At 39.0% G+C, this 16,017-nt stretch overlaps 1 protein-coding gene across 14 annotated transcripts in view; it reads left to right on the top strand.

Moving 5' to 3' along the window:
- The window catches only part of EEFSEC (eukaryotic elongation factor, selenocysteine-tRNA specific), a 163,727-nt gene that overhangs the window by 117,456 nt on the left and 30,254 nt on the right, over positions 1 to 16,017 (top strand). For 9 of the 14 annotated variants that reach the window (XM_083795363.1, XM_083795375.1, XM_083795366.1 and 6 more), the window contains exons 6-7: positions 5,119 to 5,275; positions 6,610 to 6,735. In XM_083795363.1, coding sequence (XP_083651489.1) covers positions 5,119 to 5,275; positions 6,610 to 6,735 — 283 coding nt within the window. Of the gene's footprint in view, positions 1 to 5,118; positions 5,315 to 6,609; positions 6,736 to 8,111; positions 8,147 to 13,899; positions 13,986 to 16,017 lie in introns of those variants that run through there. The other 5 variants (XM_083795368.1, XM_083795371.1, XM_083795370.1 and 2 more) reach the window with 4 other exon arrangements.

Here is a 16,017-nt window from a genome sequence, read left to right as displayed (position 1 = left end):
GGGAAGGGAAGGGTGTTTATGGCCACCTGTCAGAAATTCCCAAATGCAATTGCACCTTTACAGGGAAAGAAGGCAAAAGGCAAAGGAAGGAAGAGGTTTCTTTGATGCGAGAAATGTGGCTGGGGAGAGATGTGGCCATCTGAAAGCCAAAGTTGGTGGATATGTGGAGATGTCCTTTTGCTGGGTTCTTGCTCTATTAGAAAAGCAGTAATGAGACATGAAGTACAGAAGGAGATGAACTTTTCTTCTCATCTGTCCTCGATGGATCTTCGAGGCAGAAATTTAGTCTGTTTGCTTGGAAGATGATGAGAAGGTCTTTAGAGCCTAGCACGCAACTAAAAGCTTCTAGTGCTGGAGGGAGTTCCAGGAAGAAAAGCCTCTGATACTTTTACGTTGATGTAAGCTCTTAAGGAAAAGATGTAGCTGACCAAATTTTTCTTTGTACCAAGTCCTTCACCTGTAGCTCTTGGTAATAAACCAAAAACTAGAACAGTCTTTGGAGAATCAAACTGCAAACCCCATTGTCAATGAAATCCTGTCAGTTTCTTTCTATTTTGTCCTTCTGCGGCCTCACGTACAGCCATTTCCTAAATGCACAAACCCTTTTAAAAAAAAAGAGTAGGAATTTGCAGCCTCCAAAATATTCCCATTTCTGACAGAAATGGAAACTGTTCTGAAACTTTTTCTGGAAACAAATGAGCTCTTACTGATCATGATGAAGATGTCTCAAGTGTACTTTTTCTAAAGTACAGTAAGGCAATAAAAATACTTTGTATTTTCAGATTTAGTCTTATATTCTTTTTGTTCCTTCCCCCCTCCTGTTTTCTGCTTTGATTTCAATGGATAATTTTGTTTGCTGAAGATACTCCTCAGACACGTTTATCACTTTTTAAAATCTTTTTTGCTAATTGAAAACCATCCATAAGTTGAATCAGAAAAGGTTGCTCTTTTCTGTCTTTCTAGCATTCAATATTTATGTTTTATTACCTTTTAATATAAGTTAATATTTTACTTTCTCTGAAATCTTATATTTCCTATCTCACTGTAGCACTGGTTTGTTTGATCTGCAGTTGCGTGCTTCAGTTCTGATCCTCATATTTCTTTCCAAAGTAGTGTTAAGATATGAAGTTATCTGCCTTGCATGTGTGCAATGCATGTGACAGATTGTTTGAGGGTGTTCAGATGACAGTATTTTCTAAGCTTTCTTAAAAATGAGGGTGGTTTAACAGGGTAGGTGGCGTAGCTTGCTATTCCTGCTCAAAGGGAAATCCCATAGGTCTTCCTTGGCGTTACACTATGGTTTGCACTGGGTGCCAGTGCATGTAACTGCGGTTTTGTGAGCAATGTGCTGTAGCAATATGCTGTGTACTAAGCACTGCTGAGTTGGAGAGTGTGAGGAACTTTATATTCTTCTGTGAACTTTTTGGTATTAGCACAAGGGTTATTTGCCAGAGATGTACGTACTTCACCTATGGTTATAAAGTGCTATTTACTTTTTTCCCTGCAAACACAAAAGCCAAGTGGGAAGGGATATTTCATAAACTCAGTGCTATTGTGTCCTCTGGTCTAAGCCATAAAACAAGAGTAACAGAGACGTTCCCTTTGAACTTGAAATCCCTTTCTAAGCTGCTGATCTAACCCAAGTGAGAGGGGGAGACTATACCAGCCAGAAATTTCTCTTCTGAGTATTTCTCCCCCTCCCGCCCCCTTTTCTTTTTTAAAGTCCTTAAGTGAGTTTGATGCTGCACCTCTGCCCATAAATTTAAAAAAATATTATCGTAATGTAGGTCAGTGAACTGAAACGCCACTGTATGCCATGGGGGATTAAAGTCAGAGAGGCAGCCCTCTCCCACTCCCACTAGGTCATATGACAATATAAACAAGAAATGCAAGGAGCCTTCAGCTTTTTCTTGCCCTAATCCTTTGTTTATGCAGCACTTAAACTGACTTTTGGGGTCGTCTCTGTCTGGCATTAAAGCCCTAAAGCTTTTTGAAGTTTCCCTGAAGTTAATAAAATTAGTCTGCCCTCATTGCTAGGCCCCTTGCTGCTGCTTCAGAGCAGACTGTGCGTATCCCTTACTGTCTTTGCGGCATTTGGCTTTTTAAGTTAATAATATTTTATAACAAAAAAAGTGTTTGAGAGAAAAGCAGAAAGATCTCCCAAAAGGCTATTCAGCTAATAGGCAAAGTGATTGCCATTGTAGATGTTCTGAGAACTCAGAGGGGATTAACTTAAAATCCAGCGATTGGAGGTAAATTACTGGTAAAGTAATTGGAAGTGTTGAGTTTCAATCGGCAAGAGCAACACACGTTTCTGTGGCTTTTTACAAACAAAGACTAAAAAGTCTATTTTTTCAGTTATTTTTTATGAAATTGTCTTAAAGCCGAGAAAAATTGCTTTGTAGCAATTATCTCCAAGCTCTACCTCTTCAATTTATTTTCCTGCAGAGAGCGATCAGTTACCTTAGTTCTTGTTCCAGCAGCCATCTCTCGTTATTTAGTCGTCTTCAGGGGTAAATTGGTCATAGGCTGATTTGGGGTGAATAGATATTATTAAACATATAACAATATCTAGTGTAGGGGACTGAGACCTCAGGATATAATGGTTTTATTCCCAGTAGGCATGCAGGCAAGTTGCTGAGTGCTTTCTATCTCAGCACTGCTAAAGCTGTTATTTTTCTAATGGCATATACAAATAGAAGGAATAATGGAGGCATGGACACAATAGTAACGATTGGCTGAAGGAGGTGTTTTTTTCATATTGACCAGCCAGGTGAAAGAAGCGGTGCAGCTGGAGTCCTCAGTTACCTTGCTGGACCCATGTGTACAAGGGCAAAGCCATAAAAAGCACATTTAAAAAAAAAAAAAAAGTTTTTTGAAAAATTAAAAGGGTATTGAGTATGGCAAGCCTAACTGGTGATGGATTTTGTTTTTGTTATATAATCATGTGCATGTATTAACTGTAGTTGTCACTACTGGTTTACTCAGAAGTGCCTGTTGCCTGTAGCATCTATAGAAATTGTTCAAGGGTGGATTTTTTTCTGACAGTCTTGCTGGGGAGGCTAAACTGAACTGTGCTGGCAAAGTACAGTTGTTCACCCTGTAATGCACTTTTTAATTAAGTCAAATTTAACGTTGAAGCACTCTTGGAAAAATAAAAGATGTTTATATTGTCTAAAGTTGGCCTCCTGGGCCATTTTGGGGGGTAACTACAGAAAGCAGATCTGTGGAGGAGCCTCACTGGAGTGTAAGACTGCGTTTCAGACACAAGGGAAGAAGTGCGTAGCCTGCAGTGGAGGGGAGGGGGTGTTCAGGTCTGAAATTCTTGTTTTAGGAATAAAAGATTTATAGGAAGAAGTAATATTTTTATTTGACCACCTCATACAATTGGAAAAATGATGAATGTTTTGAGAACGTAAGTGCAGCTTCAGGTTGGAATTAACAGCTTCTTTTTCTGATAGTCTGCTACTTCAGACCCAAAGAAAGGCAAGTGTGCCTGAAAGCTTATCTACCCCCCACCTGTATCAGACGCTTCAGTAAAAGACATTATTCGGTTTTAAATTTAAGCCAGAGGTTGCCAAGCAGTGATACTACCATTATGGGTTCACAAGCTGCTTGGAAGCAGTTTGGTGGTGTGGGGAGAAAAGGGGGAAAAAAAAAAAGGGAAAAAAATCCTGAACCTTCTGGCAAAAAAAAGTCTGGGAGCGGATATTCAGGCAACGAATGTTGTTGAGGCATCTGAATGCTTCTGCCTACAGCTTTGACTCCTCTGCAAGTGGAGCTAGTGGGGCTGCCGTTATCTCCAAGCGAAGGAAGGGCTGCAAGCATCTCCGTCCTGCGTGCGCGCGGGGCCTGGGGCAGGGCGAGGTGCTGCCATGCTGCTCTGGGGTGAGGCTGTGCTCACTGCACAGCCATTTCGGGGCTGGTTACGGCTGAGCAAGTAAACCCCATTTCAAACAAAAGGAAACAAATTTAATTTGAGATTTAGGGCGATATGATGAGCTGAGATTGTTTGGCCTTAATATAAAGGCATACGTATTTAACAACAGTAATAATCAAGAATGCTAGGGGTTTGAATCTGTGTGCGCGCTCCTGTTTGAGGAATAGGCTTCCGGGGAAGGAGAGCAGCTTAATAAACCTGCAACACTTCAAGGTGCCATTTAAATGGAATAAGGGGACTGTTCAAAGTCAGGTACAAATTTTGACCATTCTAAGTTACTTTAAATTTTTCTGTGTTTAACTAAAAATTGCTCTCGAGATAGGAGGAGCAGCAGCTTCTGCCACCAAAAAAAAAAAATCACAGGAAGGTTTAAGTAATACCTGCTTATTTCTTTTGATAAGTAAATAAATGCTCTTGCTGTGGCTGTGAGGTAGAGTAACTGCAGACATTAGGTATACAAGGATATTCACACCTACCGGATTAGGCTCACTTGACTGCACCTTATACTTTGTAATGCCTGAGGGAGGGTTGTTTATCTTGCCTTACCCGCCAACCTTGCTGCTTCATGTTCCTGATAGCTTAATTAAGAATCCAGACTTGGAATGGTTCTTCCCACTGGGTTACAAACCTTGAAATTAAAATTGGATACAATGGTCACAAGGCTTTTAGTTTAACAAATCAATGTGTATGTAAAGGTGAATATTTAAAAGGCTGTATTTAGAAACTCTGAGTAATTGTCATTTCTTTTAAAGTGTAGCTGTTGGAGTGCAGTTCTGGAGCTACAAGACAGAAATGTTTATGTTGGAGATAATGTACTTAGCTGTAGGACAAGTAATGGAATAAACTTTGTGGGCATAGGTACTTAAGTGACTTTCATGGAAAGGTTTCAAGCAGAAAAGAGATCTTTATTAACTGATCTTTGCAGTGTGTTCAGATGCAGGGTTTAGTCTTTCTGTATTAAAAGAAAGGAGGTGAAAGAAGAAATTTATTAATTCATAGTCTTCTATAGTTTTGGACACTAATTGCCTTAAGCTCAGCAGTTTAGATGACTAATCTAGAGTTTTTTGTTCATTTGGGGATAAATGGTTTTCCAAGGGCGGGGTGATAGAAGTCACCAGTGTATCTCAGATATTTTTCTTGTAAGGTTGTAGATTCATAATGCCCTATTTCTTTTGCAGGTCATGGATGATTACAGCGTGATTGGTCGTTCATTGTTTAAAAAGGAAACGAACATCCAGATTTTTGTGGGCCTAAAAATCAAACTATCTACAGGAGAAGATGGAATAATAGATGGTGGTTTTGGACAAAGTGGCAAATTTAAAATCCGAATTCCAGGTGGGTGCTCAACAGCTGACATACTCTAATCTGTGTTAAGTATAGGAGATCTTCCTATATTGCAAGTCTGAATGTTTCCAATAATTTCCTGAAGTTTGTGGCATCAGATCCAAACCAGTTGGACCAATTTGGTGGATTTTACTTCTAATTAAATGATGGTGATTGACTTGCGTTATGAGACTTAATGGCCTGAAGCCACATCCCCTGTGTGTGAGCAGACTGAGGTCTCAAAATTACTTTTTTTAACTGTCAGTACCATAGAAATCATGCACTGTCCAGAAAGGTTTGTGGAAATCTCTCCTCTCAATATATGTATGGTTTTCTCCAGAACCCTTCTGATTAGAAGAAAACAAACCTGCAATCATTTTTACCTGTAGCTACTTATTAAATAGCAAATACTGGATGCAAGTTCCTTAACTCGTCTCTGTTCTGCATATTACAACCTATCTTGCCTTCAAGCAAAAACTGTACACGCTTTGATAAATGAGTTTTTAGAGATATTGAGAGGGTTTTTTATTGCTTCTCTTCTGGTTTTATGATATTATATAGTACTGTATTTTTCATCCTTGGTGAGTTACAGCGAGGATTTATGCCTCCTTAGCTTAGAGCATGGGGAATGATGGGTACTAGAGTTTATAAGTGTCATTACTATTGCTTTTTTTAAAGTAGAAAAGTTGTTCAGAGCCTTTTCAACAGGCAATAATAGGTGCTGCATTTAGCTCAAATCCGTGGGATAAGATTTTAAAGATACTAGTAGTACTTTGTTTCTCTAGCGTTTTCAGCCCATTTGTCACTAGTTAATCCTCCACCCTTTTTAGGGAGACGAGCAAGATGATTCTATTGTATAAGTGGAAAAAAAATTGTGATGTTTTATGACATGAAAAAGTCACATAAGAAGTGATCTGCAGAGTAAACTGAAACTTAGTGATTTCTTGCCAAAGATCGACTATTTTTTTGACTATTTTCAGTTTAGCATGATGCACATGAGCTAATCTTGACCCCCAGCAAATATCCTTTCTTTTGCCTTGGAACACTACTGATTAGGCAAAAAAGACTCCCATTTTCTATCCTATCTCTAATTCCAATTTTATCACCAAATGCTAGACTTTGCAAATAGCAATCATGGTGCATATTTAAAGATGTTACACGTGGCATATATATGCCTTGAGTTTTCTATTCTAGAAAAGCTTTTACGCATTCACTGAAATGGATGCTTTCAAGTAGGTGGTGAAATGATGTGTAGATGACCTTAACACTGAAAAGGGTTCAAGTTGAAAACCGAGATGAAAGCTTGCTTAAAAATGTAGTGATCTTGGTAGCTTTTCCCCCTAAAGGCATAAATACGATGAAAGGGAAGAATAACGGGAGGATGCCATTTACATTGGCATTTCTACATATTGGATGGAGGAAACTGTTCTTCATGAGACAAGAGAAGCCTGAGTTTGTCATCTTTCTGGATGGTAAGCAGGAGCTATAGGTGTGAATCAACATTCATGTTAAGAAAATCATACGCAGATTTAGAAAGTTACCTTTTGCTGTGCATACTGAGTTAATGTAGGAAGATACCTTTCACCAAGGTGTTCGTAATCTAATCTTGGTTATACTTTTCTGATGTTTAACGGTAGACCATGAAGCAGAGGGCTCTTTATTGTTCTTTCAGTAAGAATATGTAAGCAAAGTACTAGCATTTAACACCTCTGTAAACAAGCAGAATAATACAATTTAGTTTGCTTTTCTTTAGCCTGGGTCAAATATGGATTCTGTTTATATATGGAAAGAGGAGGCAATAAGCTAAATCAGCTCAAGCTAAGAATATCTCACGGAAAGAGTATCTCACGAAGTGTGGCTACCACAGGAGAAAACACAGAATTTGGAGGGGTCTAAACTGTTTCTTTAAGAGTTGCAGAGATGTGTGTGTAGGGGGAGGGCTATTGCTGTGATGCTGTTTAAGTCAACTGCAGTTCACATTCCATTGTTAGGTCAGTGTTGCTTTTTTAATGTCTGCATCCTGTTTGTGGGTTTTCTAGTCTTTTATTAAATTTAAATGGTCCGATTCTTCTCTCCCTTCTCCCCCATTCTTCAGCCTTGCCTCCACTCATATAGTCTGTAACAGTTATATTTTTCAAAGAGCTCCTTTTAATTTTTCTGAAGTTACTTCTCCGTGATTCCTTCACAAATGCGTCAGGGAGTGGGAGGGAAGGGAAGGAAACGTGCAAGTTGGAAACTGCCGTGAATTGCCTCAGCCTGGCAGTCGGTCAGTCTTGTCTTTAAAACCAGCCTTAACCTCTGGAATTGAATAACTTGTTCAAGGAGTTAACCTCGTGATAGCTGAGGGCTGCCTTTAGAAACAAACCTCCACAAAGCAATAAAAATCGAGTAGATGTACCAGAAACCTGTATCCTGATGGCTTGAGGTGAAAGCAAAGCATGGCACCTTGTAGTGCGTTGCATGAGCTGCTCTGGTCCTGCTGGTGCCCACGGCCACTAGCACTGTGCCTGCTCATGCAAGGAAGTGTTGGGCTCTCCGAGCGTTGTTTCTTGTCACTTGGAAATGGCTTGTGTTCACCTATAGATCACAGCTTGGGAACGTTGTTTTATGTCGTCCGCGGGCTGAAACTTGGCAGACCTCGCAGCTGGGAATGGCAGAATGTGGATCTGTTTCTTATTCTGGCACCACTTGTGCGCAGCAATAATTAACATACTTCTATCCCCTTTTCTGTAAAATGGGTATAATTACTATCTGTTCTGTTTAAAAAAAAATAATGAAATCTAATGTAGATTTATTCCAGAATTGAAGCATTAGTATTTCTTGAAAAGTCTTAATTATATTTCTCTAGAGCACAAAAAGCACATATAGAGTACAGCATGCAATTGGAAGTTCCTCAGTCGCTGAAAGATGTCAGCAGTTTGGAAGAAATTCAGGGAAGAGCATCAAGAATGCTGAAGAGGCTGAAGGAATTGATTTATGAGGGAAAGAAGATGAAAAGAAATGCATGAAACTTGGCTAAATGATGTCTAAGTGGGAGATATGATTATCTGCAAGTATTTGAAGAACTTAATGAAGAAGAATCCCTTAGGGTGGTCCAAGGAGGCAGAAGTAAAGCTAATAACATGAAATAAAACAAAGCAAGGAGTAACTTGACTATTGAGAGATGTTACTTGGCAGATATTTCTTGTACTGTCAAATCATCTTTGTAGGAGAAGGTGATGTAGTTCCATTTGGAGAATACACACGTGTAGATAAGCCTAGCTGTTTGCTAGTGCCTGTTCCAGGTTAAAACAGACAAACAACAAGATGGTGGGAAGTAGAAGGACAGTGTATTTTTCATCTAGTTTCTGTTTTTGTCTTTGAGCACACTACTGTTGCCTGAATTACAAGATATAACCTACTTTCTAGACTGTAGTGGCATCTAGTTGTTTGAGTTGTGGGTGTTTTAGTGCTTGTGGGTGTTTTGAGCTGTGGTTTGTTTCTTGTTTTTTATCGTCCCCCCCCCAATTGATGGCAGACCCCCCTATTCTGTAGGGGTTGCTTGTAGAGCTATTTGTGTTTTAACTGTAAAAAGTTTCAAGGTGTGTTAATCGATAGGGTGAGGATCACACAACCAGTCTGGAAAGTAATCAAGTACCTAAAGAGGGGGGGACATAATTTTTAATCTCATGAGAGAGTTTTGTTTCATTTAACAAGCTGCTTAAAAAGCGGAATTTAAAAGCAAGTTTAAAGTACTGTGCTTTGTAAGTAAAGCAAGAAAGTGTGTGTGTGTGAATGTATGAGTGAGCTGTTGATGAGGTGCTTCTTGCTGAGGTGGGTGATATGTGGCAGCTGTTTTATTTGTAAGTGGGAACACTTATATAGTCAGGGTAAAGGAGTGAAAAGTATTGGTCGCTTTTGAAATCAAGAACAAGTTTGGGGAGGCAGGAACTATGTGCCTCTAAATGCCTTACAAACAACTAAATGCCTTGTTCTAAGGAATACAAAAAGCTAACAATGACAGTCTTTGGAAAAAGCGTATTTCAATGTACATTGCACCTAGGAATGTCATGCCGGTTGGTAAGAAATTCAGAGGAAAGTTCAGTGAATCGTTTGAATAACTTATTGCTAATTGTGGATTTTGTTTAACTGTCTCTCACCCAGGAACTGACCCTGTAAAACTCTACTTGGTTTGCAAAATCATAATGTGGTTTGATAATTCTCATGACACCTTTTAAGAGATTGCCTCTAGATATGCCCATTTTGTTGGTTCTGACACGTTGTGTTTGTCTTGTTTAATTATTGTGAAATATAGTGACTTCTTAAATCTAATTGGAACATGTGATATCTGTGGCATAGTTCACTTTATTTTCTGTCTCTCTTTACTGTCTAGTTGCTACAAAAGCGTTCATCTTCTCTGATGCACTGTGGTGTGTTTGACTACAGTTCTTCACTCTTTGACTCAATACAGTAAAAAGGGCTCTACATGAGATGAATTCAAAGCTACGTTCTTTCTTAATGCAAGAGAAGCAGTGCATATCTAAGAAATTCCTAACAGCTGAACACACTTCTGAATTGAGCAAATTTCAATACAATAAAATGCATACTTTTCGTAAGAAGAGATACAAATGAGAAAATGAGAATACAACGTGTTTTTTTTTTACTTTGCTGTTCTTTGTAGCTGTACCTGATAATGGTAGTTTTAAGTTTCTTATAACAGGTAAAGACAAACTTGTTTGTGACTATGCCTTTTGTTGCCAATAACTTTTTCTACCTTTCGTTTTTAAGTGTTATTGTATACGAGAGAGCAAGTCTTTGTTCAGTGTTTCTACTACTTGCCTTGATAGAAGAGTAAAATGTACCTGAAAGTCCTCTCTGAAGTAATAGTATGGATGTGCTCCTTGGTTCAGGAGGCACAATGGCTCTGGGATCCTGCAGTGTTGGTATAAGATGACAAAAAGTGGTAAGAACTAACCAGTGCGCTTTATTCTTGAGAATCGCTCATACTCTTATATGTGAAAGTAAGGGTAGAAATGCTAAATATGTTTCCCCCTTAGCGTATTGTGGAGAATGGTATGCCTTTGTAGTTTGGTGTTTTTATATTTTGCTGCATACTTTGTCCGTTGGATAAGATCCCACTCTGGCTTACCACGTAGTTAAAGCCAACGGGAAAGTCTTGATATAAGAACAGTAGGTGAACAGCAGCGCTTCTCTGCATAATTTCAATTCCTGTTAAAAAGCGTGGGTTTAGAAGTTGGACTCAAGTCAGTTATTTTTTCATATTCCACTAAAGCAAGGCAATCAGGTAGAGGCTAAATAATATTGGGGAAATTGGAATTATGCAAAGATGGAAAAAATACAATAGGAAAATGTGTAGCACGTGATTTCCCATAATTTTCCTTTTAGAAATATCTAAATTTTGTTGTGATTTTTTATTGAGGTGATGTCTTGCTTTCTTCAGGTGGCTCTCGGCACATCAATGCAGCTGGCACTTGTGGAGTATTAGTTCCAGTTTCTTTTAAACAACTGTTGGGGAGGAGTATTAAATAGTCAACTGTAAATAAATGTCATATTCCCAGCTTTGTAATTTGGAGGGCAGTCCTTACTGACATCAGGGGGAACGGGGCAGGCTAAACCTTTTCATTGCACTGAAAATAATTAAACATCCTGTCACTAAGCAGCATACTTCTTGTGGGAGATCTTGACATTTGGAATTCTTTGCTTGTGTTGCATTAAAATAGGATAATCTTCTCTCAGGCCAAATGAAATTTAGGCACATTTAATGTCCATGTTTGCCCAGCCTGGCTCCTCTTTTAATAAAAGAAAATAAAAAATTGTTGGCTGCAAGGGTCTGGTGGGTTGCCATCCCTGTCAGTATCAGGTGAGGCTGAGCAGGATTTCAGTCAAGAGGAAAAACAAAAGCCCAAGGGCAAAGAAATCTGTGTAGCTGTGTTTTATTTAAAAGCTGGAGATTAGCTCTGCTTGTTCTTTCACAGTCTCTCTTCCCCTACCCTCTAAAACAAACAAAACCTAAAATCCTTGAGGGGTACTTCAAGCATAAATCTCCTTCTTTCCTTTCTGTGGAAGTTGGCTAGTGCAGCATGGACAGAGGCTGCGAGAGGCTTGCTGCCAGGGAAGCATCGCTTCCCTCTATGATCCTCTCTTGAGCGGATTAAACTGTAGCAATGTAAAAGTCCTGGTGACCACATAGGAACTGGGAGTTTGTGTTGTGTTTATATAAAAAAAAAAGGTTGGCCTGAAGGAATGAAACCTACCTTTTAAGTGGCGACATCCTGCAAAGCCCGTATTGACCTTTGGAGCTGAATATCCAGATTTATTGACCTTAGAGTGTTTTGTGCAGAATCAAAGTCAAGATTTACACGCATTCCTTCTGAATGAAAACAGAAGTCAAGGAAGTGTTAATTTATTAACTGGCTGCCTGCCTCATTGATGGTAATATCAGGAGATCTTGGTCTTGGCTGTAATGACTGAATTTTAGGGCCACGTCTCTCATCGTAGAGCTTTAAAAGGTGATGTGTTGACTGTAATATCGGTTTGCAGTGTAGTTGGTAATGTGTACTAGTATAGATAGGGCACCCAGGGAAGATTAAGACTCATCTTTGAATATCAAATTGCCATCGGAGTGTTTATTTGTCAGGTTGCTCTTCTGGGATCACGCAGACGCTGACGATGGAGGTATCAGGTACCAGGTGAAATAGCGTGAGTGCTTCTGGGGAAGAAAAAGGTCCAACTCCTGTGTAAGCCCTTGTGTTGGGTACGGTATAGAGTACACAACTGTAATATATTTTCCTATCAAATATTTCTGCCAGCAGTTTCAGGCAGTGGTGTGCAGGGTAGAGGGGGGATTAGTTTCTGATTTGTGGATGCTCTAGTGCAGTTACTGGAAAAATCCAGTCTGTCTCTGTGCTCAAGGTTGCCCTCTGCAGATGGAGGCTGTAGACATTTAGCTGCCAAAAATCTTTTCCAAAGGCACGCTAACTGACATTTTCCTGTGGTTTTTTTTTTTTCCGCCTTAAGAATAGCATAGACTGTTCTAATATCCTAAAATGAAATTTCAGGTCCCTGTTGCAAAGTAGAAAGATGCTATAGTTAGAATTTGTTTATCTTAATTTGAGGATAAAATGTAGATCAGATAATGTGGTCAGAGCTTGGGAGACAATTGTGGGTTTTTACAAGTATTTTGAAACTGAGCAGTTGTTATTTCAGTTGGCAATGACATTGGTAGTCAGCTGTCCAAAGTACTCATAATGGTAAGCCCCCAAAGAATGACTTAAAAAAAAAAAAAAAAAGAAAAAAAAAAGAAAAAATTAGGTAAAGATTGTTTCTTTTCTTAGATAAACTTGGTTCATATATATAAGATTCTCCTAAGCCACAATAGCTAGATACATAACTTAAACTGAGATTTGCACTCAGTCGCATGTTTTTTAGGATCTGGGATTTCAAAAGAAGTGCACTTATCTGGAGATTTGTGGTAAAACTGAGAGCTGGTAATGCTGCTGCTTATAATAACCTTACTTCTGTGTAAGGTCTCCTGTGGTCACAAGTCTACCCGCTTAATCCAGGTTTTGTTATTTTGGGGGAATGTAGCTATTGTGAAAAGTTGCACTCCCTAAGAGAAAAGAAGTGCCTTGCATATTTAGGCCTGCTGCTTTGCTGATCTTTGAATAATTACAACTACTACTACAAGTTACTTGGACCCTGTTGCATAGTCTAGATCGTTGACAGGCTGCATCTGTGACTGATGTAGCTGGGCAGGCTGCTGAGCTCATGTTTGCCACCACATCACCACTAACCTATCTGGTGACCTTTCCCAAATTATCTAATATCTTTGTGCCTCGTATTGCTGCTGTATAAACTGCCAATATCAGGCTATCGTGAGCCTTGCCTAGAGTGCTGAGGAAATTCTCTATTAAATGGAGGGGTTTGTTTATTTATTTTATTTTGTTGTGGGTTACCTTTTTCAATGAAAAAAGGGGGGGAAAAAGTTTGTTTGGGGGTGGCAAAATTAAATATTCAAAATCAGGAAATGAACAAGTTTATTTCCCCTGTAAAAGTAATCCTGTCCTATTTTGTTTGTGTAATAGTTGCGAAGTTCCATAAATGGACAACTACAAAATAAAGCTATATTCAAGTTTGAAAACTTTTGCTGCATTGCTGTTTAGGATACGGTATGCTTTAAGTGGAGAAGCCTTGCTAAAGTAACTACAGACCAAATATCCTGTTCTTATAGATCAAATTCTGCACTTAATTTTGACCTGGCTGGGTTTACGCTGCTGAAATTGCAGTTTGTATTAGAACATGGCGTGGAACGTGATCGCTCTTTCATGAAATACTACAGACGTTTGGTTGTGTACTAGACACATGAGCAAGATGCATGTGCTACCTTCTGTTTGTGTTTTTGTTGTCATTTCTAGGTGTTTCATTTTGCAAATTCAATACTCTCTTACTATAATCTCCAGTGCAAAAGTATTTTTCTCTTTAGGAATATAGCTAACTTTTTTATTATGTGTCTGTATAGCTTAGCTAGGCAACCTTGGAGCACCAAAAATTAAAAATTAAAAGCAATCCTGTAATATCTTATCTCCTACAGCAAATGAGAATATCCATTTTTTTTTGTTTGTTTAATTCTCATCTAGTTCAACATAAGGACCCTAATACTTTCCACAAGTTTGGGATGCTTCAGTGTGTACCTTGGAAAAAATACTGAAGGGACCAGGCACAGTTTCTTCAGAAGTGTAACTAAACATGTATATCTGTTAGAAGTGAAATAGACATTTCTATTAATTTTGGTGGAAGTTCACTGCCATTCAGTTGTTAGGTGCTGTCCTTTTGGGAGAGAAAACCCCCTTTTCTTGCTAAGGACTCAATGGATGTCAGTACATCTAAATGTGAGGGATTCAGAGAATCACCCTGGATTCAGTTACAAGACTAGTGTCCATACAAAGGACTGCCCAAAAAAAAAAAAATAGTAGTTGTTAAATGTATCAGATAACATGCGTGGGACTTGCATGTTTTGCAATTGCTGCCTCTATTCCTTTAGATGTCTAACATGGAGTTTTATTTTGAAGGGTTGTGCGTTCCAGTGAGAAATGACTGTGCAGCACTCCGTGCCTAGGCAGAACACGGGATTTTGTGGCGAGCTGTTCATGAGGAACTCATTCTGTTCTCCCTCAAGTGGCCGAGTTTCCCTGAGAGCCCTCCTACTTGCTTACTTAAAGTAAGGAAGTGGAATCCATGAGATCTAGATTGCGATCCCAGGTCTGCAGTTTGTTTATACGTGACCAAAGAGGGAATTATTTCCCTCATCTTTTGCTTTCTTGTGTGCAAGATGGGATGCTACCATCTCTGGGCGTTACAGTCCTCACTCGTGGCTTTGCAGTATTTGGGTGGAAAATACTTATATTCCCAACGTTTACATAATTTACCTTTGATCCTGTTAAATATCTCCACAAGGATAGATCATGCATTCAGATTGCTGTCTTACAATGAAATTTCTCTCCTGTTCTGTAAAGTGTTTGTGCTTATTTACTTGATTTTGATCGTTCATCCCCTGGGCCTTTCACCTTCCCTTTCCACCAGTGTTTGTTCTGATATCTTTTTGAAGTCTGAGTAAAAACATGCACCATGAGGGCTTCCTGGAGGCACAGAGCTTTGTGGTTGGCAGATTGCAGGCTATTTGAAGTATTGACTTGGAACAGTGGCCAGTGCTTAGTGGATTTGAGAACTGGCATGTGACAAGGATGCTAACCTTGAGAGGCTGATCTGTGTTTTGAGTTTGGGGACAAGAAATAGCTTTTCTTAATAGCGTGCATTGATTTCAAGGAAGTCTGTGTAAAGCAGTCTTTGGTTTGTGTTTTCACAAAGGGTTTTCAGTGTTTAATAAAGAGTAGGAAATAACTGGAGCTTCAATAGACCTGCTTTGATAGGGGGTCTGCTGTAACATGATTTTGTGTAATATTGTGCATAAGCGACAAAAGCATTTCCTGCTTCCAGCTACAGTATTATTCCATTTTTAAAAAAGGCTGAAGAAAGTCCTTAATAGCTGGAATAAAAGGTATGTGTAAAGTAGAAAAAACATCATCCTGCCTAGAAAAGATTTTCTCCTAATATCTGAGGTTGTAACTTCAATCACAAAAATTCCGTGTTGCATATGTTTGAGCTTGGGATTTTATCACTTTTTTTTAAAACCTCTGAGCCTTCAAATCACTCTACCCCTCTCCTGCTTGTCTTCCCACCTCTTCCAGGTTAGAAAATCAAGACAGTTTGCTAATTCAAAGAACCTTTTCTTCCCTGTTATAACTGATTAGCTTCCCAGTTTCATTTTTCTGATGTTACCCTAATCTTTGTACTTGCTCTCTCTTCCACTCAGTTCCTTCTGTGTTTGGCCACTTACTTCGTCTTACTCCTGCAGTCCCTTCCTGTGCCAACCATCCTTGTCCACACAATACAGAGCAGCCTCAGCTGCTCTTTGTTGCTATGAAGTAAATATATTAACAACTACAGAACCCCAAACCAAGAAAATGGACCTGTGCCATCCCTTCAATTACTTGTTTCATCCGAAATTGTCTGTCTTTGTATATAAATGAAGAATGTTTGTATGGTACGGTCTTCTGCTTGCACCTAAGGATTTCTAATTTAATACTTGGCTTTGCTGCCACATATATATTTACTTCTGAATGCATTTGTTTACTTTCTCAGTTTTCAGTCTGAAATAAGAATAACATTCCTTTTTTCTCTTTTGACCAGTAAATGTA

This window comes from Anser anser (assembly GCF_964211835.1).
Source record: "Anser anser genome assembly, chromosome: 12".
In the NCBI taxonomy this organism is placed as follows: domain Eukaryota; kingdom Metazoa; phylum Chordata; class Aves; order Anseriformes; family Anatidae; genus Anser; species Anser anser.
This window is presented reverse-complemented; position numbering and strand designations above follow the sequence as displayed.